The sequence below is a fragment of the Rhipicephalus microplus genome, unplaced genomic scaffold (genome assembly GCF_043290135.1).
Source record: "Rhipicephalus microplus isolate Deutch F79 unplaced genomic scaffold, USDA_Rmic scaffold_28, whole genome shotgun sequence".
Taxonomy (NCBI): domain Eukaryota; kingdom Metazoa; phylum Arthropoda; class Arachnida; order Ixodida; family Ixodidae; genus Rhipicephalus; species Rhipicephalus microplus.
Window position 1 is genome coordinate 1,735,586 of NW_027464601.1, and position 22,757 is coordinate 1,758,342.

The 22,757-nt window shown below is 44.7% G+C and overlaps 1 protein-coding gene across 2 annotated transcripts in view; it reads right to left on the reverse strand.

Annotated features, from left to right (window-relative positions):
- Positions 1-22,757, reverse strand: part of LOC119169197 (monocarboxylate transporter 12-B) — a 69,533-nt gene that overhangs the window by 10,604 nt on the left and 36,172 nt on the right. For both annotated transcript variants that reach the window (XM_075884351.1, XM_037420314.2), the window contains exons 3-5: positions 7,273-7,525; positions 4,601-4,744; positions 806-1,666 (exon numbers count right to left, since the gene is read on the reverse strand). In XM_075884351.1, the coding sequence (XP_075740466.1) occupies positions 806-1,666; positions 4,601-4,744; positions 7,273-7,525 (1,258 nt within the window). The remainder of the gene's footprint in view (positions 1-805; positions 1,667-4,600; positions 4,745-7,272; positions 7,526-22,757) is intronic.

Sequence of the window (22,757 nt, forward strand, 5' to 3'; positions counted from 1 at the left end):
TTACCTCCCTGAAAAGTAGCAGGCTAAAAACCCGTTTTTTAGGAAGACCTCTCCAGTCACCCACTACGAAAGCCAGTCACCCGCTACAAAAGAGACACACGTTACTGCACACTTAAGACCAGGTAGTGGATGCATAGCAAGTTCGAAAAGATTTCGTACACCAAGTGTTTGAATTACGCACTAAGAACAAAATAACTATATTGTGTTCAACTCTTAAAGGCAAAGCTTAAGGGTCCCATAATTATTTTTTTTCCTTTTGCATCATTGCTTTAGGATTCATCATCTACGGTGAGGCTAACCTCGACGCAAGGACAACGCAGCGGGGCAAAATAAGTGGCGAAGGTTCAATAGGGCCCACATGTGTTACCTGGCGTCGTGTTCGTTAATGCTCGTTCATATATTCTATCTTTGCACCATAGAACCACACATGCAAGGAGCAAAGGTAGCTGTCTTGAATTCGACGTTCACGAGTAACTGTAATACTGCAGGTTCTCTGCAAGAGACGTTGTCGCTCCATATTTACGAAGAAAGAAGATCTAACGCTGAACTTTACATAAAAACCATGCCCGACAGCAGATATAATTAACACGCGGTTCGCGAAAGCGGTTCACGTGCAGCAAACAGAAAGAAAAGCTTTACGAGTGTGACCCCTCCTTCTTGGTGCTTTGTTTCGGCCATCACGCTCCCCCAACGATTCGACAATCACTCATTGATCAGTCTTTTTATTGTACCTAGCTAGTCATATATTTCCGGTAGTTTGTTATATAGATTCCCTTTGATACGTAGTTGACACTTAAGTTATTACCTATGAGCACTGGCTTGACCAACAACAGTGGTACGACGAGAATCCCAGCTACGCCATATCCAACGGGAAGGTTATCCATCCCGATGTAATCAGCCATCAGTACACCATGCATCGTCATGCCGCACCCGTTGAAACAGGCAGCTAGAAGGGTCGCCAAGACCAGGAAAGCGTACGTGTTGGCTTCCGGTATGATGGCGACGGATGTCGCTGTGAGTGCGGCGTTGCAGCAAACCAATGTGCTTCGCCGAAGGATCTTTCGATCAGCAAGTAGCGGAAGCCCAATGCGTCCTATTGCATCAGTGAAAGACAGATAAGAGAGTAGCGGCACAGCCATATTCTTTGCGAAGCCTTTGTCGACGGCGAAGTCTACTATTGTTGTCAAAAAAATGTCCTCGTTGTAGCACATCACCGTCCACGTCACGAGGATCACGTAGAACATTGGGAGACGAAGAACTTCGGCAGCACTCTGGAGAACTCCTGACTTTCCATTCGTGCTTGACGAAGTTGACGAACTTGAGCAGGACTTGTTATCTGATTCTGGAACATCCTTGATGTTCAAGTTCACGTCCCGCGTCTCCACAAGTGTGCTTTGCCCTGTGTCGAGTTGACACGAGGTGCTTCCTGGCGAGCCAGGCCGAAGAAGGAAGCTGATGGGAACCAAGTGCAAGAGCAGCGCACTGAATACCAGCAAGCAGCCACTGAATCCGTACGTGTTTTCCAGGAAGAAGAGCGCTTGCGGAACGACAAGGGACGAAACTATTGATCCCATGAACATCATTCCATGCGCCGTGCCTCGGTACTCGATGAAATTCATGCTCAAGAACACTTGTAGCATCATGCTCACCGTTCCGGCTCCGGCTCCTGCGTAAAGTATAAAAGTTTCTTGTATATACAAAATGCGTAGGAATGTGCGAGACCAAGAAGCAACTTGATAGGGACAACATTTACTCTGCCCATCACCGTAACTGATACACGCGTTGTGCTTTTCTATATGAGACCTACGTGGCAGTACTTCAATTTGCTTAAAAATATATTTGAAGAGTGATCGAGAAAAAAAAAGAAACCAGCGCGAAACACCTTCGTCAGAACCTGCATTTTTTTACCAAGTGACTTTATACACTGAACCTAACTCTAGATACATAGCCTGAATATGTGAGCTGTGGTAAGCACGCATCCAGGAATCCTCACTTTGAAGTAAAGAACGTCTCTTCTTTCATGGCACTACTCTGACGGTTACGCTTCAAGTCATTGCTAAAATGGCGCCTTATCGACGAATAGAATATTGTGTGTAAACTTGTGAAAGACCAAATCCTAAATAAAGCACAAAGTATTGACGTCTTCCTAGCACTATATCGTCTTAGATAATTTTGTATGACATTAAAAAGACATAACAGCAAACATAGGTGTCTAGTTGTACTGTCTTGTGAAATTCTTCTCTTAGATTTCTTAGAGATATGTGTTTAACAACGCGAACAAAGCTTGAGAACCTTTGGAACAAGAACAACTCTCATTTATGCGGTTCACAAGTATGTGTTTACGTGGGAGCTATAAGTTAACGAGAAATGCCCGCAGAAGGCGCCTAAAACAGCATAAGTAGATATCACTGTTCTAGGAAAAAGACCATATTGAATACATTGTTTCAGGCTGCCTAATTAGATTCTAGCATAAAATCTCCCTGCAATCTATATGTAAAAATATTGAATTTTCGGGTACATGCAGCTTTATCAAGTTCCTGTTTAAAAGTTAATAATTTGGCGATTGAGTAACACTGTGTTTTACAACCTGTTTGTCATAGCATTTAGAAGCAATTTAATTAGTTTCGCCATGCCAGTACACTTCATATTTAATATTGTTGACCAACGGACGATTACTAGTCGCGAAAAGGGGGCTTCATAACATTTTAAGCAAATAATGCGGCAAATGTGATTGCTTGAATAATCGTAAAAACGAAGTAGCATTGGTCCTGGTGAGGAACTATCTACCAGCTAGGGCCTTGTGTTAAACAACCAAGGCGATAACCGTAAATGCCCTGGCCTCAGGCATTGGCCATGCAAAACGTGCATGTGGTACGAAATATGACGTGCACACATGCAGAATCAAAAACTAAAAGCAGGGCCCTGGCCGAAACAAAGCAGATACATTATGTCGGTTGGGCAAGCCTTCTACCAAAGCACCACGCCAGCACTCGAAAATTATTCAGAAAAAGAATTTACGCAGGTGTCAAGCCAGTTCAGGAGAAACGTCAATAGATGCAATGATGCGTGCAACCAACAAGCTCGCCTTGCGACTATATCAAATGTACGTGCAATGCTCTATATGTTTATTTATTTATTTATTTATTTCCAACACAAAAAATTGGGGGTTCCCCAGGCAAAAAAGCTGTTGAAAAGCAGCTTGAAGAGACCTGGGGGACCGTACAGGCAGCAGCGAATAAAAAGTATAACTAACACGACATGATTGATTGATTGATGATTGATATGTGGGGTTTAACGTCCCAAAACCACCATATGATTATGAGAGACGCCGTAGTGGAGGGCTCCGGAAATTTTGACCACCTGGGGTTCTTTAACGTGCACCCAAATCTGAGCACACGGGCCTATAACTAACACGACATGATACAACTTATACAACTTGACAAGATATATTAGCATCGGTACATAGCGAAGTAGATATAAGGAGGTACCACAAAAATGCACAGATACAGCGAAACGACTGCAACAGGGAAATGCATCAGAAATTAAAATGCACCCATATAACTAGGATAACTGCACATAGCGAAAATGCAAACGTTTGAACGTATAAAAATTGCAATGCAAGAACAGTGGTGCAGTGACAGTTAATGAGGTTATGCTGTAACGGCTGCACAGTCATTTAATAGGAAAAGTCTTATTTGTTTTTTAAATTTATGGAATGGTATATCAAAATTTATTTGTGAAGATACACGATTTATTAGTGCAGGTATATGATAAGTTAGGGCTGACCTTCCGTAGTTCGTACGTGTTCTAGGTATTGATGTCTGTGTATTACGTAGTGGGTAACGTCTTGATGTTGCATGTGCCATGTCTATCAGATCATGTTTCTGTACGTGCAGGAGGAGTTTATAATCGTATAATTTGGTTGCTTTAGGCAAATTATACTTAACAAATAAAGGATTTGTGGGTAAGTCTTTTGGCTCACCAAAATAGTTCTCGAAAAGTCTGAGCACTTTCTTTTGCATTGTTTCTAGTTTGTAGTAATTAGTGGTTGTTATGGTACCCCAAACAAGTGTGCAATAAGATAAGCGGGAGTAGAAATGCTCGTAATATATCGCCTTTTTCAGATGTAAAGGAATTAAATGGTATAGTTTAAATATCACACCGACGGCTCTGCTTTGCTCTGAAGTGAAATTATTGATGTGTGTATTCCACGACATGCTTTCTTCAAATCATACGCCTATAAATTTCTGACATTTTACGTGCTCTAAGACGGTGCCCTGATACGTTAGCGTAAGCTCTGTGTCACAGAGCTTATTAACGGGCTTAAAGAGGACGTAATTAGATTTCTTTTTATTTAGGGATAGTAATGATGTAAGTAGCATAATCTTGTAAGGGTAATAATGTAATGACTGATGAAGTTTAAGCAGCACTATTTATTGGCGAGAAACCCTTTAGCGAGTACACTTCGCTTGAGAATGTGCGGTCAGACAAATGTACTCAGAGCACTCGCTGATGTAGGCTTAGGGTGTTCATGCGACTGTCGGTGTTCCTGTTCATTACTTGTTACCGCGCCTTTCATTGATTTTGAAATAATGCTCACCGTGAATGACGCCCAGTGTAACTGTCATCCACGGGATATCTGGCGCAAATGCAGAAGCCATTACTCCCACTGCAGTCACCAGGGCTCCAGCTCTCAGTGTAGCAGCGGCACCGAACCACTGGCACAGTGGTCCTGCTAAGATACCTGCATGAGAAAAAAAAACTTTAAGTGCCACTGGCAGCACGCCTTGTAATAAACACTTTGAAAGGAACTATTTCTAACACTCTTAAAAAATATCTTAAGACAAATGCATAAGAAAATGTACAAAGTGATATCCAATGGTAGAAAAATGGTAGAAAAATGTGGAAAAAGGTCCACTTAGAAGGTCTGCATTTGTAATGACAGCCCTACTTGCTCTTCAGTAATCAACCTTTATCTCCGCGACACCACTCCACTTTATTAGCCTCAATCTAGCTAGCCAATGGCAACCAGATAAAAGCGTGAAAAGTTCTCCCAATAAAGTTAGGAATCGCACGGGATGATTTCATGAAAACCAGTCACACTCCCGTAGTAATCATGCAGAACTATCAATAGCCCTATCGATGCTAGTTATAGTTGAGCGACTACTGAAATATTGATTGTAAAAGAAGGCTATTGTTATAAATATGATGATTTATATCCTTCTCGATAATACAAAACCAACCATCGCAACTGATAAATGCATAAACATCGTTCCGCGTGTGCCTCGTGAAAGGTGGTGGAGGAAGAGTGGGATGAAGGACAAGAAAACTGACATGCCCCTATCCTTTCACTTCTGTTGCTTCAAAGAACAACAGAATTAAGTTTAGCGTTCTATCTTCGGTAAAAAGGAGGTCGTTCCATATGGTGGCATTGTGTGGCTTCAAATTTAAATGGCAAATGCGCATTCTAATATCAAGTAGTAATTGTAGTGTTATCGCGTCACAACATAAATATATCACAAACTAAGTTGGTAATTATAAGTTGTTACTAATTACTTTTGACAAAAAATGATCCGGCATTTTAATAATTCAATAATTTATATTCACTAAATATTATTTGTTAATATTTTCATTTATTTGACGAAAAGATTCCGTATAACTGACCCCAGGTGGTCAAAATTTCCGGAGCCCTTCACTATGGCGTCTCTCATAATCATATGGTAGTTTTGGGACATTAAACCCCACACTTAATCATCATGATCCGTATAACCGAGCCGAGTATTGCTGATAAAATGCTGCAGTAAATGATTGGGCAGTATCCCCAGCCAAAAACAGCGTTATTCACGGCACTAAAAATGGTATTTTTTGTAGTACCTCCAGCAATGGTGCTGCCACTTGCACTATCAGCAACAAAATTGATAGTTTATTGATATCGATACTATTTCTAGTTTTATTACACAATCGATAGTTTTTAAAGTCTATTCATGCTATCGATAGTCCATTTACCGATAGTTTTACAACGCTACGTGGTAGCCAGTCCAATCAATCGCTCTAGAATCACACCAGGATTTGGGTCTCTTCCCAGAAAAACGCCTTGCTGACAAATTGCATTCGCCTGCACTAACCATTTTGTGGGTGTTGCCTTCTGAATTAAAATATGAAACATTATTGACTCAGTGAAAACACGTGAGGTTTTTCTCGTAGCGATATTTTGCTTTCATTCGATGTCATTTTTTTATATATATGCCTAATTTGGAGTTCAGTAGTCTGTGACAATTTCTGCTTAGGGTATTGGCCCACCATAGTTCCTCCGTATATTCATCATATTCCGCCCTTTCTACAATCTGACCCCACAGCAAACTACACAATTAGGCACTGAATTCTGCAGATGACAACACATTAACTACCAAATTGTTTGGCTTATTGAAAATTGACGTTTCCTGGTTGGCTATTACCTGAGCACTCGGTGACGTAACGGGCACCTAATAATTTTGAACCACATATACCAGCTAATTAAGCTGCATAAGGTCCAAGATGCGTTCTTATTTGATTCATGAGGATGCTAGCTGTTAGGCGGTGTTTGCGCGCTTGACTCATATGGTACACCTTACTGAAGAGTGAGAAAAGGGCTGACGTCACTCCCGTAGGGTGAGCCTCTCCTCTTCCTCACTCCGCACCATTCACGCCGCGCAAGTGCAGTCAGTGCTAGAGCGCGATGTTAGCCTAAGTGCGGCCACTCAGTGAGGGCCGACTATTCTAGCGGCGTTCAATGGCAAACCTCTGTTATTAGTTCGCCTTGGCATGGTGGCAAGTTCGGTTCTGTTTGTGTGTTATTTGTGTACAAAGACAACAGACATTTACGACTGCCTGTATACTCTTACTGGTGCTTTATGCAGCACAAAGCTGCCGCTCTGCGCTGTCACGTAATGCGCGTGCGCATGCGCGTGTGTGATTTCTTTCTCTCTCTGTTTATTATTTTTTCAATTTCCCCCAACTCTCACTCGCAAGGTAGAATGCCGGTTGTGCGAAACTGATTAACATTCCTGCCTTTGTTATCTTTCCTTTTACTTGCTTCCTCCAATTTACAACTACGTTTCTTGCGTTTACACAACTTACCCCTCACCTTACCTGAAATGTATTAGGGCTACTCCGTGATCCACCTTGTTCGATCTTAACATTTCTTATTTGCATCTTCACAGTAAGGATGTATCAATAGCGCTATGGGTTCTTTTAGAACGCATTGAATACGCGGTAGTAATTTGAAGTACATACCGCCTGCGTCGACGACTGTGCCTAGAACGCTGACGGGCCATGATGCAGCCTCGTGGTCGACTTCGAAGTGATCCATGAGGGCGACATAGATGAATCCCGATGATCGAAATGCCGCCGACTGACCGAAGTCCATGAGAACGGCTATTAGGATCACGTGCCAGTGTAACCGAAGTTCCGACGGCTCACCGTCGTCGGCGCAGTCACCGCCCACATCGGCCGTTTCTCCTCGTCGCTCGCAATCACCTGAAGGAGCCTGCGGTTAAGTGAACAATAGTAAATCACAATCGATAACACAGTGTGCGGATAGAACCGATTGTGAGCGAACCGTTTCTGTGTACTTTTCCCAAATTACACAAAATAATTGTGAACTTACACAGCTCTCGAAATCACACAATCAACATTGTACCCTAAGACAGAAATTTTGTTATGAGATCAAGATTTACTTAGGCAAACGTTGTCAGGTCACACGTCTTGTTGTCTCTATCAGTCGTGTAGACAGGTTGTGGCATGCAATACTATGCGTCCCCCATCGTGTATGTTATTTCATTGCGATAGCAATTTCATGAACAATTCCCATTGATGTTTGCCGTCTGCTGGATTAGGGCCTATGTTAATATTTGTAGGGATGGGTTCCCGTTTGTATTAACTCCAGGTTTCCTAGAATACATGGCGTTTTAGTTTCGCAATCCGGTTCTGAAGCTTTAGCTAAGGGCACGACCAGTGGCGCATGAAACCAAATGCTTATATTAGTAGGGTAAAAAATGCAGTCCTGCACAACAAAAATAACTACAGCTTTCATATACTCTTAATTGCTTTTGTTTAACCATTTTATCAGTGGCTGCTTTTTTCGCCTACATGTAGCTCTCAAGCTGCATTAGAATGCGCAATTTAAATGTCTACTTAATTGTGCATAAAAATGCTCAGATGTCTAATCATTAACTTTTTAACAATATTCTGCAACGTACAAATGAAATTATGCTTAAATTAAGTAAGAAAAATTGAGAGATAAATGAACTATTTAGGTTTCGTCTAGTTCCACCTCATTCACAACTTTGAATTCATTCATATCCATAATACCTCTCATGTATCGCCCTAATACTGCGACTACACCAGTGCATGTTTTGTTATTTTTGTTTGCGAATACTTAACTTACAATCAACATTGCCACTCCGGACCAAATCCTTCTCGCAAACAATATATGTTAACCTAACGCTTGCAAATCGCTTTTTCCTTCTAGTATCTTTTCACAAGATTACACCTCTTCGCAGATTGATCATAACATAAAGATTATTAATGGCTTGTAGACCCCAATAACATTAGCTGTACTGTTATTTTGCCCCATACAAGCATTGACATCCACCACCGTGCCCCTTAACCTAACGCAATGCAAAATCTTGTTGTGTTCATAGTTGCAATCGGTAATATATTGTTAGACAACTGTTTGGAATAGTACCTGGGGCCCATGAGAGCATAGACAATAAAATAAAAAAAACATGACTTCTTCTTCTTTCAGATGATTAGGTATAACACCGTAGTGAAAACTGTGTTCACAGAAGTAGTGCTTTGGTATGAGAATTTGTACAACGTGAATTGATTTTCGGCAGATATTGTATTGTTTAAGGCGGATGCACCCCCGTTGGTGCCTGGCGGCACATCTCCGTCGCCATGACTAACGCTCATGATCACGATTTAACTTTTTCCCACACGTTGACCACCCCAGGTAACCATTTTTTCTATTGAAAGACGTGAGCTCGACGTGCCAGATATTAAATGGCTCATATTTAGAAAACATTTGGCAATCTACCATAGATGACGGTACTTCGTTTTGGCTTTATTGTTACATGTTACGTTTGCTTTCTTCCGGCTGCCACCGTCCTCAGGGCACGATAGGTGGTGGATCCAATATATTTTTATATATATAAGTATGTGCTGTTCCTAGTGTGCTGACAGGGCCGGAAAGAATGTAGTATTAGTAGGTAATGCTAAGAACTACGAAAATGATGAGCTGTACTTTCATCGAAAAATCGGGTGCACGTTAAAGAACCCCAGGTGGTCGAAATTTCCGGAGCCCTCCACTACGGCGTCTCTCAAAATGATATGGTGGTTTTGGGACGTTAAACCCCACATATCAATCAATTACTTTCATCGAAAGTCGCCTGTATACCCTTTGAGCATGAAGGTCACCTCGGGTGACTGCCTCCTATCTAGTGAGTTAAAATTGCCAATCTTTTTGTTGCTTGCGATAAATTGATTTTCTGCAGAACATATCACCGTTTAATAAAAAACGAAGCTCGCCTTTGACGAACTGGACCAACAACGACATCTCGTCGCCAGGTCAAAGGAGGCAGCGAAGGCCAGCGGGTTCCTGGCATGAGGAGACCTACCATCTTAGGTAGACGCCGACCCTACACCGCTACACCGTTTCGAAAAATAAACGTTTATTTCTTCTCCTCCTCTGTTTTCCTTAAAAAATAACGTACTGTACTTGAAAGAGCCAACAATCGTAGTAGCAGAAGGAAAGGAAGGAAAATAGATTGAAAAGAAAGGCAAGGAGGTTAACCAGCCTATCGGCAGCCGGTTTGCTACCCTGCGCATGGGAGAGGGATGGGAGAGATGAAAGAGAGCAGAGAGGGAACATAGAAACAGCACATTTGGCAGCACATGCGCGCACACTCAGTCATAGTACAGTCTTGTCAAGTCGGTGTCGCGTAGGAATTTCAACAGAGCTTTCGTCGCCTTCTGTTGCAGTGTCTTCTTTCGGGCACTTGACAGAATAGTGTCCACAGATACTTGGCTGTTGTCGATGCGCGCAAAAGCAGACGCCAGTGACTGGCTCTGTATTTCATACAATGGACAGTCACACAGGATGTGGTGTAGCGTCTCTTCGCAATGACAGGCATCGCAGAGAGCGTTGTCGGCCATTCCTATGACAAAGGAGTAAGATTTTGTAAATGCCACTCCTAGCCATAAGCGATGAAGTAGGGTGGCTTCTCTTCGGTCGAGTCCAGTGGGCATGCAGAAAGCCATCAAAGAGGACAGGTGGTGTTGACAATTCGTATCGATGCTTGGTGGGCACCATAGTGAAAACGTGATTTCACGCGCAAGTCGTCAAAGATTAATGGCAGCATCAGTCCTCGAAAGTGGTATGGCTTCTTCTCGTGTTCCTTCAAGGGCTGCCCGCGCGGCAGTATCGGCATGTTCGTTCCCTATGATGCCGCAATGACTTGGCAGCCATTGAAACGTCACATGATGCCCTTTCTCGAGTAAAGTGTGGAGAAGGCATCGAATTTCAAAAACAAGCTGTTCGTACGGGCCGCGACGCAGTGCTGAGAGCACAGATTGTAGGGCAGCCCTTGAGTCGCTGAAAATCGACCATTGTTGCGGTGGTTCCCGATTGACCACACAAAGTGCAGCGCGCAAAGCAGCTAGTTCCGCTGCTGTAGATGCCGTGGAGTGGTCAGTCCTAAAGCTGATGGTAACACCTCTTGCTGGGATAACTACTGCCCCTGACGAACACTGGTGGTTCGTGGAACCATCGGTGTATACATGTATGCTGTCTGAATATTTCTCGTGCAAAAGAAGAAGAGACAGTTGTTTCAGCACGGGTGACAAAAAATTAGATTTCCTCCGGATCCCTGGTACACTAAGATGCACTGTGGGTCGAATGAGACACCAAGGTGGTATGGATGGTTTAGATGCATGAGTGAAGCCCGAGGGAAGTTTATCGTTGTATTTCACGATAATTTTGGCGAACGATGCTTGGCGCCTCTCTGAAGGCAACAGTGCAAGGTGATGGCCGGGGGCACGTGCGAAGTGTCGGATGTGCGTTCTCAGGACTTCTACAACAATGTGTGTTTGTACCGGGTTGTCACCAGCAATTGCAATTGTTGCTTCTGTTGACGTACATCTGGGCAGACCGAGGCACACTCTCAGCGCTTGAGCTTGTACTGCCTGTAAAACACTAACATTGGTCTTGCAGGTATTGCTAAGCACGGGCAAGCTATATCTGAGGAAACCGAGAAACAGGGCCCTGTAGAGCTCCATCATTGCGTCTACTGACATCCCCCACGTCTTTCCTGCCAGGAACCTGAACAGTTGAGAAATAGCCGTCAGGCGCTTCTTCATATAGGTCACATGCGGACTCCAACAGAGGTCCCTATCAATAATGATGCCCGTGAAACCGGTGGGTTTTGGCGTAAGAAATCAGTCGCCCGCAGATTGAGATGACATAAGGGGTTATTGCTTTGCGAGTGAAAGCCACCAGCGCGCATTTTTCTGGTGATATGCTGAGACCTTGTTTGAACAAGTAGTTGGCAATTATAGTTGCTGCTTTTTGAAGCCGGGAACGTATCTGAGGACGTGTGACTGCCGATGTCCAGACACAGATGTCGTCTGCGTATATTGAGATTTTAATGGTGCTTGGCAAGTATTCAGCAAGGCCAATTAGTGCAAGATTGAATAGCGTCGGGCTAAGAACTCCGCCTTGAGGAACACCCCTGGAAGTATAGCGTCGCGTAGTTGGGCCATATTCTGTTAACACAAAGAATGACCTTGCAGCCAGGTAACTCGAAATCCACCGAAAGACTCGACCACCAAGGCCAACCACCGCAAGAGCACCCAAAATGGCTTCATGTAGTACATTATCATAAGCGCCTTTCACATCTAGAAACAAAGCTGCAGATAGTCGCTTACGGGATCTTTCGTGCTGAACGTACGAAACTAGATCAACGACATTGTCAATAGAAGAGCGGTCGCGTCGAAAACCAGCCATTGAATTCGGATAAATCTTGTAGTATTCAAGATACCACTCCAGGCGGCCTAGTATCATCCGTTCCATTATCTTCCCTACGCAGCTGGCCAGTGCTGTTGGGCGGTATGAGGTTAGTACGAGTGGGGATTTGCCCTGATTCAAGATGGGTAACAAGCGGCTTACTTTCCAGTCATCAGGAACATTGCCATCCTGCCACGAGATGTTGTAGAGGCTCAACAGTTCTCTCCTTGCACCTTCCCCAAGGTTGCACAAGGCTCGGTACGGAATACCATCTGGGCCCGGAGAAGTTGAACGCCTGCAGAGAGCTAGTGCCGCCTCGAGCTCCTCCATTGTAAAAAAGGAGGTCCATGTGGTAGTCATGGGAACGGGGGACGTCACCTCTCACTGGAGAATCTGGACGAGTGGCTTGGTTGGCGATCTGCGCACAGAAATCTTCTGCGACATCGATGTCTTGCCTCCTTTGAAATAGCGCGAGCGCTTTGAATGGAAAGCGCTGTTCCGTAGGGGGACGCAGACCTTGCACCGTTTTCCAAATGTTTGAGAGTGGCTTGCGGGGGTCTAGTGACTGGCAAAACGTTGTTCATCGTTCCGACGCTAATCTATCCATGCGACGCCGAATCCTCTTTTGCATCCTCCTGGCTGCCCTAAGATCGTGAATTGATTTTGTACGCCGATACCGACGCTCCGCCCGGCGTCGCAGTGCTCGGAGTCGCTCCAACTCTATATCAAAGTCGTTTCGTGTGGAAGATATCGTCGCCGTGCGAGTGGCGTTTTGCATTGTGCTCTTAATTGTTTCCTCTAACCCAGATCGTAGGCCATCGCTGCAAGCATCTTCCATGTCAGATTTGAAGTTGGTCCATTGGACTGCTCGAATGGTCGGTCGTCCGTGGACCATAACTAGACAAGCCTTTGATGTTAAGGTAGATTGGAATGTGATCACTTCCTCGTGTCTCAACATCTGGAAACCACTTGACGTATCTCGCGAGGGAGTTGGAGACAAAAGCAAGGTCGAGACAGCTGCCGTATGTCACCCCTCGAAGAAAAGAGGGGCTGTCGTCGTTCAGGAGAGTAAGGCCATAGTTGTAGGCGATGTTTGCTAACCTGCGTCCTCTTGCATTTGTCCGCGTACTTCCCCATGCGTGATTGTGCGCATTGAAATCACCTATGAGGACCCATGGTGCAGGACACACTCTCAAAATATCCGCTAATCTCCTGGAATCGAGATTACTTGACGGCGATATATAAACGCCTATGAGAGTAAACATGAGTTGGTTCTTTTTCACAGTGATGCAGACATACTGATTGTCATCGTGAGGTGCAATTGGTTGCAAAACATACGTCAGTTCACGACGAACAAAGACGATGATTTTGCTGCACGCACCGTTCGTTGAAGACATGACAGCTTCGTACCCCGATAGTCTTATTGGTTTCGACAAATTGGGTTCACAAATGACGATAATTGGAAACACGTTGGTAAACACAAACTGACGAAAATCTGAAAGGCGTGATTTTAGTCATCTGCCGTTCCATTGGATGACGGATGCAGCCTTGACTTCTTTAAGAAATGTTGAGGTGTGAGTAGCCATCTTCCTAGTTGAGAGATTCAAGCACTGGGCTTAGGGCGTCCAATAGTCAAAGTGCGCTTCGAGCAGATGGTGTCTTCATGTCGACTAATATCGCTCGGATGGCTTCTATAAGGGAACGCAGCACCGAGATCACTGACGATCAGTTTTAGGCAAATCTTCCATGGTTGGAGACGGCTCTTGTGTGGCCACAACCTGCAGAGGTTCCTTGGCAGAAGAGCGCGTCGGGAGCGTGGGCCATTCCTCCAGAGAAGGAGGCTTCTCTGTTTCTTTCGTAGAAGTAGTGGGCCCTTTCGCGGCGCTGTAGTAGCAGAAATTATTAAGATCTACTTGGACCCAGCATACCGTGGATTCCATGAGAAGATGACATCACCAAGTTTGTAATAAACCTTGGCACTTGATATGCACTTCATCAACGCTTCGTCGATTCAAGAGAGAAATAGCAATTTGTTTGTAAGAATCGAGATGTGTAAAGACTGCGTGAAGGAAAAGCAGAAAAGAATGGCCCCGTATCTGGTTGTTACACTGCGAATGTCGTCGAAAGACGATAGTCTTGCGTCTGGAAAGAGTGAACGAAACGGTTATTTGATGTTCTGCCCCAGGAAATCGGTGAATGGTATTGTGGAGGCGCTGCGTTAGGCCGCGTTCACTTTGAGCATTCCGGCCGCCGAAAGTGCTCCGAATCCGGTCCGTCGGCGGCGAGATCCGCCGAAAAGGCCCTCTCCGCGACGATGGCTCTCAGACCAATTTTTGCGGCGTCTGCCGCCGAATCGGTCACCGCGGACCAATAGGAGTGGTAGTCAAGGAATTTTGAAAAATGGTGGCCAAGCCCTACTCACTTGTTATGCCGCAGTGCACGTAACTGAATGTTGAAACCAATGGGAGTTTAACCTACTCTGTGCCTACTTCGCGTCCGTATTTCGTGCTAGAGGTGACCGAGCTTGCTGTTGGCGTGACCGAGCTTGTTGCGGTCTTGCAGAGCAAAACGAACCCACCAACGCCGCTGGTTTTTCTGCTCTTCGTGCATTACAAGACAGCCACTTGCCAGCAAAGTAAGCAGTACTGTCTTTTCTTGCTTCTTGCGTACGAGAATCGTCGAAGTATACACCACCGGATATCGTAGTAGCGTTTGCGAGCCGCGACAACCGGGTGACAGCGCATCCATCCCGCGTTCGCCCCGGAGTAGATGGCATATTCGGCTGCGCGGGGCGCGTCCAGTGCGAACGACGCCGCGTTTCGGTGGCAGGGGAATTTCGGTCGCTGTAGAAAGCGGATGTTTCAGTGTGAACTATGCATAAGAGTGCCTCGAGCGTGCAGCGGAGGCGAACGAATGCATCAAGTCACGTCACACGTGAGACATGAGCGCTATTTTGCAGTTATCTTAGAAAACAAAGCGCGCGCGCCCTGCTTGCCCGTCTCGGAGGTGATAAGATATAGAACGCAAGTCGACGGGAAACGCTAGTCAACGATGTTTGTCTGGAGCCTTGAATCTGTCTCGATAGTTCAGCAGTAATAAAAAAAAGCTTCGATTGCTCAGACAGTTCCCCACCGGGCGCTTATCTTCGACGGCCAATGGTTCGGACATTCCATTCCTGAGCAGGGAAATTTCCCTTACAGCTTCTTTCTGATGTGGTGGCGTGCACTTTATAAATGTCTTCTCCTTAACTAAAATGTCTCTCTGAATTCTTGGTGGAATCCGGTGTAAAGCGATTTATTGTTAAAATAAATAAGAACACTTGGGTTGTCCATTCAGAGCCACAAGAAGATCCGTTGGGAGCCTTTCGAGATACAGAATATTCACAATGTCTCTTAACAAATACTTCTTTTTAGGCAAGTTGCTTCATTTTATGAATGGAAGTACCAGCGCAAAGAAATACCCCCAAGATCTGGACTGGCATTGTAGCCATTCTCCCTCTGATTTTGCTCTGTAATAACTTGAATTAAAATTTAAAAATGCATTTCAGCTAATACCATAAAACCTAATAGTGTAATATCATTTAGGTGAAAATAAACAACATCGCCTTTATTCTGTTCAACTGCCTGGTGGTACAGGTCGAGAAATTGGAGTGATGACGCCCTTCATGTGATGACCCGCCTTTGTTTCACAATTTTTTATCAAATATTACGCCGACAACAACAACCGCTTAAAAACGCGGTGATGTTTGGGCTCCCTGAACGGCAGCCTTGTTCGCAATAAAGAGAAGAAAAGAAAGTTATTGTTTAACCTGTATTACGCACTTGATGTAAACATCTTGCGTATGCGGGTGGCACCCTAGCTTTTATCTTGAGTGGGGCTCCCGTTCTGGATCCCAAAACGTCATTCATTATTAATCTCTCGTTGTTGGCGTCTTCATCTCTTCATTCAGGAATTCTTCCTGATCGGACAGGTGTTCATCGAAGCCTTGATCTCCGCTTTTGGATTGAAACATGAGTGATCCACGGCCATCTTTTTTATCGGAAACCGGGAGGGCTATAATCGTGCACTAAGAACACCTTCGTGGCAGCTCCGACTTAGTAAAGCTATAGGAATGCTCGAAGCACTTTCCTCCCTCCCCATTTTACTTGAGAAAATTAGCAGGGAGGTGCAGTCAGGTGGGTTCTGAAGAAAAAAATGTGGACCATCTTCCCCAAGGAAACTCGTAGGGATGCGAAGCAATAGGGGTGCGCACGGCGTTAACCTGGTGTAAACAGGCGTGGACGAAGGTGCTGAACTGGTTTGAAGCGAAACTCAGTGTAGCGTTTACTCGAGTAAACGTTTGGTTGCAACCTAAAGACACAGGGGGTGGATTTGGTTTGTGTAAGATTCGTTAAAGCGTTTGGAAAGACTTTGTAGTCATTGTTTCTTCAGAGTCGAGACGCGGATGCTAGACCACAGCAGACATGTGTTTCGCCTTGACTATCATGGCCTTGTGATCAGTGAAGTTCACGCTCAGAAGTTTCTGGAGACACGCAGCACCAAGAGGCTGCTGCGGGTGCTGAGGCGAGCGTGCTGAGGGTGAGGGAGATAGCACCTGCTAGGGAAGCGTGCGAGATGCGCGTGATGTCAACGCGCAGCTGTGGCATGACCTACTTGACACCGCTTCAACGCCTGCGCTGAGAAGAACGCCTTCCGGCATGTTCGTATGGACCCATGTACGTGTAGCATTACACACGTGATTCGCGAAGAGCTGCTTCTGATCTTATAAGTGGCGAGAAAAAGCTAGCACCTGTAGTGAAATTCATGAAGGTGATAACGAAACTGCTTTCTCGTGTTTGAAGCCGCTGTAGTTTAAGGGACTTTCAATTGGTTACTCTGGTAGAACGCTCTCTTCGCAAATTCTGCAGGTGTGCTGCGCAGCACCCTGCCATTTATGGAAACGAGGTAAAAAAAATTCAAATGTTTCGTTGTATTGCTTCCGTTACTTTAGCTTATGGTGCTGCGGTGCAGTATTGCTTCAACATGTTCGGTGTGCCTTTCGTATACTCGTAACAAGGGTCCGGAATTCAAAGTGGAATGGTACCATTCTCTGTATCACATGCAGCACCATCATCCCATTTCCGTGGCGTCTCAAGCTGCTCTATTGAAAATTCTGCGTTGGTGGATGCTGGTATCGTTGGTGGCTATGGTAAAATAATACTTAACCTAGTGGAACTCGTAGTGGTCATGAGGGCTGATGACGGCGAGAGTGAAAAAGTAATAGTGGTGAGCCAATGGTGGCGACTGTGGAAAATGCCGGCTGATGCCAGGTGGCGATTGAAAACGTGACTGGTGGATGGTTTGGTTAACAAGCTGGATGACGGTGGCGTGATGGAAGCTTGGAGAATGATGGTGGCAAGATGAAAAAGCAGATGGCAGTATGTGAAATCACTCATTTATTCGCAGTGTTTCACTCTGTAATGCGTTGAGAAATATGTTTACAGTTAAAAGAAACCAACGCCGCTAATGACCCTTCCTTGCGCGTTTCTTCAAGTATTGTGGAGCTTAGAATGTGGCCGTGAATGTTTTCATTTTGTGCCCGTGTAATCAGTTTGATAACCGCGATGTAGTGCTTCGTTGTGATGCTTAGAAGACTAGAAGTGTCACTGTGAACAGCAACATTAAATGTGTTACCTCACCGCTCATTTTGCAACAAATAAATGAGCTCCAGTTGACAATTACCCCTTTCGATGGTAGACCAGAATACAGCGGTGACTTCATGTCGCCACGCTAGAAACGCAACTCTAGCAATTCTTGCAAAACCAATTACTTGAGCCGTGATTTGAAGTTAACAAAGTGCGGGTGACACTAAAATGCAAATACTTCTACCTTCGACATACGTCGAGCCGAGTCCCATTGAGTTTGGTTTTCATCCTTCTGTTCTACCACCATGATTTCTACCAAAGGTTAGGCCAACCGACCGAAACCGTACAAGTGTTTTGGGCGTTTCTGGGTTTCATAATAGACAAGTTCGACGAGTAAAAATCACAGTACAGCACAGCCGTGGTATCATTCAACCTAAATGAATAATTTTTATAGTGTACACTGTCTGCACAAGAAACGACAAATATTGATGCGACGCGGTGCCAGCACTTCCCACAAAGGTACGCCTCCATTACCCGATAGCCTCCAGTCGCACTCGCCGGCACTTCTCTGGCTTTTATGCGAGAACACAGACCTGTCCATTCGTACGCTTCCTGAACCAATATGATAGCATAATGTTTCCGGCACACTGTATTCGCTTTGGCCAAGCTGTTTTGTATAGTTGTTGCTAACCATAGAGCTACAGCAGTGCGCTGGGACGACTGCGCTCTTCGTTGCGCGAGAAACATCTCATTACTGAATAACTTGTGTGGGCGTATCTGTCAAATGAGCCTAGAAGTTTCATTAGGCCTGAGCAGATCTCGCCCTTTAGTACGAGCAAAAACATATAATAAACTTGACAGTAACCAATATAAAACTGTACCTGCTACTCAGTCCACTTCATTTTTCTTTGTGGCGGTTCTGAAATGTAACCAACAAATAGTGTTGTTGCCATTACCACAGTGGCAATAATTACAGGCAGCGGTCTTTTCCATTTAAATGTGCCAATTGTAGTAGCAGGTGCAGATCCCGTCTATCTGGAGTAAGCAACAAACAAAACAGGAATTTAACGGTCAGTTCGCAAGTTTACTGGTCATTTAACAGCACATTTCCTACAAGTTGGAGGAAGAAGAAGAAGAAGAAGAAGAAGAAGAATAAGAAGAAGAAGAATAAGAAGAAGAAGAAGAAGAAGAAGAAGAAGAAGAAGAAGAAGAAGAAGCCGCACTGAACAGCTGTGTTCGAAAATGTTCTCTGCTGGGAACAGCGTATCGGCCACAAGATGAGGATCATCAACCCCGTTTCCTGGTGAAGACGGAAGCTACAAAGTCGTCCTACCACGTCTACCAACCGGTAATAACGTTTGGAATTCCGTTTTTCTCCATGCGCACTTGGGTGGTACACCATACCGAGCCCCAAATTTCCGTGACGCTCTACTTGAAGTACTGACTACGGTGGACATTGCAGGTGTAGGACAGTATCAAATGAGCCACATATAGACGGTTACCTGCGCAAGTAGAATTGCAAAGCAGAAAGTTGTTGCCCGTGGGGAGCTTCATGTGAGAGGGTGTAAACGCATGGTAATAGATCCGGAGACCAAGGATATTAAGCTAAAGCTGCTAAGGCTTCCGCCTCACTGGAAATTTAGTGGTGTGGAAGAGGCGTGTCACGCTTATGAGCTCGGGAAGTTCATATATAGAGAGACATAGAGATGTGCTTGTTTGGAGCGATGGATGTCAACAAACCGGGATGTGGCCTTACAGCTCAAGGATGGCGTCACTGTCAGCTCAATATAATACATAATGACCATCTTTGGTCGCCCTTGCCAAGTGCTCATTTTTGGTAAGCCTCCGCTCTGTGTTCGTTACAAGCGAGTGGAGCACGTTTATGGACAGTGCAAAACACCACAGTGCTTGCAGTGCCACCGCTTCGGTTATCTTTGGGATGCTTGCGTGTCTACCTACGCAAGCAAGCTGCGTTCTGGGCAGTCTAGCACAGAGGCGCTTCATCTCGGCCATTTAATGAATGCCACAGAAGTCACCAATGCGTCCGGAGAAGCATTGGATGGAAACACATAAAATGAACAGTTGGACATCGAGCCCATGCCAAACAGTCACAATGACGCTGCTAAGAGCGCATGTGATGACACCCAGGAAGAAAAGGCTGTCAGTGAACGCGGCTTACAAAATACACAGGGAAAGCTTCCTGACGAAGAACTTGTAGAAGAGGCTATAGACAGCTGCCAGCCAAGAAAACGCCCTACGCCGGAGAGTGCCGAAGCAAGAGTGGCTGCGTCGGATGTAGCAGAACATGCGTCTTCATGTGGACAGCGTGTTGCGTCCTTTGGAAGTGGTGGAGGAGTGCGCCGCCTCTGCCAGCGTACTTAAGAAAGTGCCACAAAAACGTGCAAGGGAGGAAAAGCTACAAGTTCGCCAGTGGCAAAAGGGGATCAAGAAAAACTTTAAGTAAGCAAAATAGCTACTCCGCTTACCTTCCCCCTGTGTGTAGCGACACTGAACGTATGTGGCTTAAGAAATATAGGGCGCCAGCGGCAGTTGAACCACGTGCTTCGACAACAAGACGTTGATGTTGTAGCGGTTCAAGAAACAAAGACTTCGTTAGCTCGAGATGTAATCTTTGCACTGGAAACTTTTCCAGATTACGATCTGTACTGTAGCCACGCACGTGGTGGTTCCACTGGATGCTTCTTATTAGTTAGAAAGCAGCGGGGTCACTGTTTCGGGTCGCTTCTTATTGATGGGGAAGGCCGTCTTGCTTGCTGTGACATCTATTTTATTCAGATAATTGGAGGTTTCTTTGTGTTGAAGCTCTCTCAAAAGTGACGCCCCGCCGCGGTGGTCTAGTGGCTAAGGTACTCGGCTGCTGACCCGCAGGTCGCGGGTTCAAATCCCGGCTGCGGCGGCTGCATTTCCGATGGAGGCGGAAATGTTGTAGGCCCGTGTACTCAGATTTGGGTGCACGTTAAAGAACCCCAGGTGGTCAAAATTTCCGGAGCCCTCCACTACGGCGTCTCTCATAATCATATGGTGGTTTTGGGACGTTAAACCCCACATATCAATCAATCTCTCAAAAGTGAATAAAAGGAAGACTTTCTTCTTGTTCATAGCTGCTTCGCTAAACACTGATAGACATTTGGTTTTGTTAGGGGATTTCACTTGCGTTTATAACCCTAGTGATCACTCATACGTAACAAATCGCTACGATGCGAGTGCCGCTTTGCTGCAACAAATAATAAATGACCATATTCTGATAGCATTGGGAGAGCATGCGCATGCCTCATTGAAGTTAACGCGCTTTCAGGGCGTTTGTCATGCTCGGCTTGTTCGTATCTATGTCTCTATTTCTATGGTCCACTTTCACAGATATGTTGTAAAACATTTATTTTTCACAGATCATTGTTTAGTTGCAGTTTCATGCGGTTCAAGAAAATCTCGCAAAATTTTACCAAATTGGGAATAATGAAAGCTAAACGTACAGCGCTTGCCAGAGGAATCTTTTGTTAATATAGTCACAGAATTGCTGCATATGGTAACCCTATGTTGACAGCTGCCAATTTCTGCTCAAAGGGAAATCTTCAAAGAAAAAGTTAATAATGAAGCGATCAGCGTCTCATGTGAGCTAGCACAAAAGAAAAAAGATGAAAATGTTGTCTTCACGATTTACTTAACAGGCTTCATGCTTTTGAAAGCCAGGAGCCGTCGCTGTACGGGGACGAAGTATAGTTCGAGCACAAATACAGAAATATGGGACAGAGGCATACACAGCAGCCATGATTCGTTCTCGTGTTCTTCGTTTCACTGAAGATGGGCCCACAAAAAGAGCTCTTGGGGATGGAAAGCGACATGCACTCTCCAAGCAGATACTGCAAGTTGAGTCAAATGGCTCCACATACACAGACTCACAGCAAATAGCAGCCAGCCGCTTTTGAGAGTCATTACAATAGCCTCTTCACCATGGCTGAAACCACGGAAGACTATGAAGGAAAAGCTGTACGATTCATTGATTTATTGCCATGTATACAGACAGATATTCGCCTAACCGTTGATGGACTGATAACTAAGAAAGAAATTAAGATTGCAATCAGAATTTTGCAGAGAAACTAAACTCCAGGACCAGATGGCCTTACCGTGGAATTTTACATGACGTTCAAAGAACTTCTCGTTCCTTTCTTCGAGGCACTTTTAAAAAAAGCCTATGAATTGGGGAACTTCTTCCTTCCTATTATCAGGCCCAGACTACTTCGATACCGAAAAGCACCGATAGAGAAGATATAAAAAAAGTAACTGGATATAGGCCTATAATTTGATGTATTGTTGATTATAAGATATTTGCGAAAATCCTCATGAACAGGTTGCAAAGAGTGATTACTGATTGTGTAGGCACCAATCAAACATGTGAAATAAGAGGCTGTTCTATACAGACGAATACCCATGTAGCGCGATCAGTCCTTGAGTGCACTGACGATAGCATGAATCAGGTATCTCTTCTTCAGATTGACCTTTCTGAGGCTTTTGATAAGGTACGACATGATTTTTTGTTTCGACTGGTCAGACATCTCCAGTTAGGGGATGTATTGTACAATGGCATATCACTGTGTTATAAAAAGTACACAACAAGAATAATTGTGAATCACGCGCTTTCTGGTTTAATAGAGGTAAATTGATCAGTGCGTCAAGGTTGTCTACTTTTGCTTTTACATTTTGCAGTATACTTGAAACAACTTTGTCTAAGTGTGCTACTTCATTCTCGTATTAGAGGATATAGATATGAAGTCGAGGAAATTAAAGCACTAGCCAACGCAGATGACATTACCTTATTCTATGTAGATAAACCGAGTCTTCAGAAAGCAGCTAACATCACTATGCGTTTGGTGAAGTTTCCGGAGCTAATATAAATTCTGATAAAACCAGGGTATTCTGGCTGAGCGCGTGGCTACCAACTCCCTTGGTTATCGGAAATATACACTGGAACGGAGCTCCAGTACGTTATCTTGGTGTGACTCTTAATAACCACCGTAGTAGTGGCCCTCATTGGACGTTCGCCAGAACCACTGTCCGTCAACTTGACAAGTACG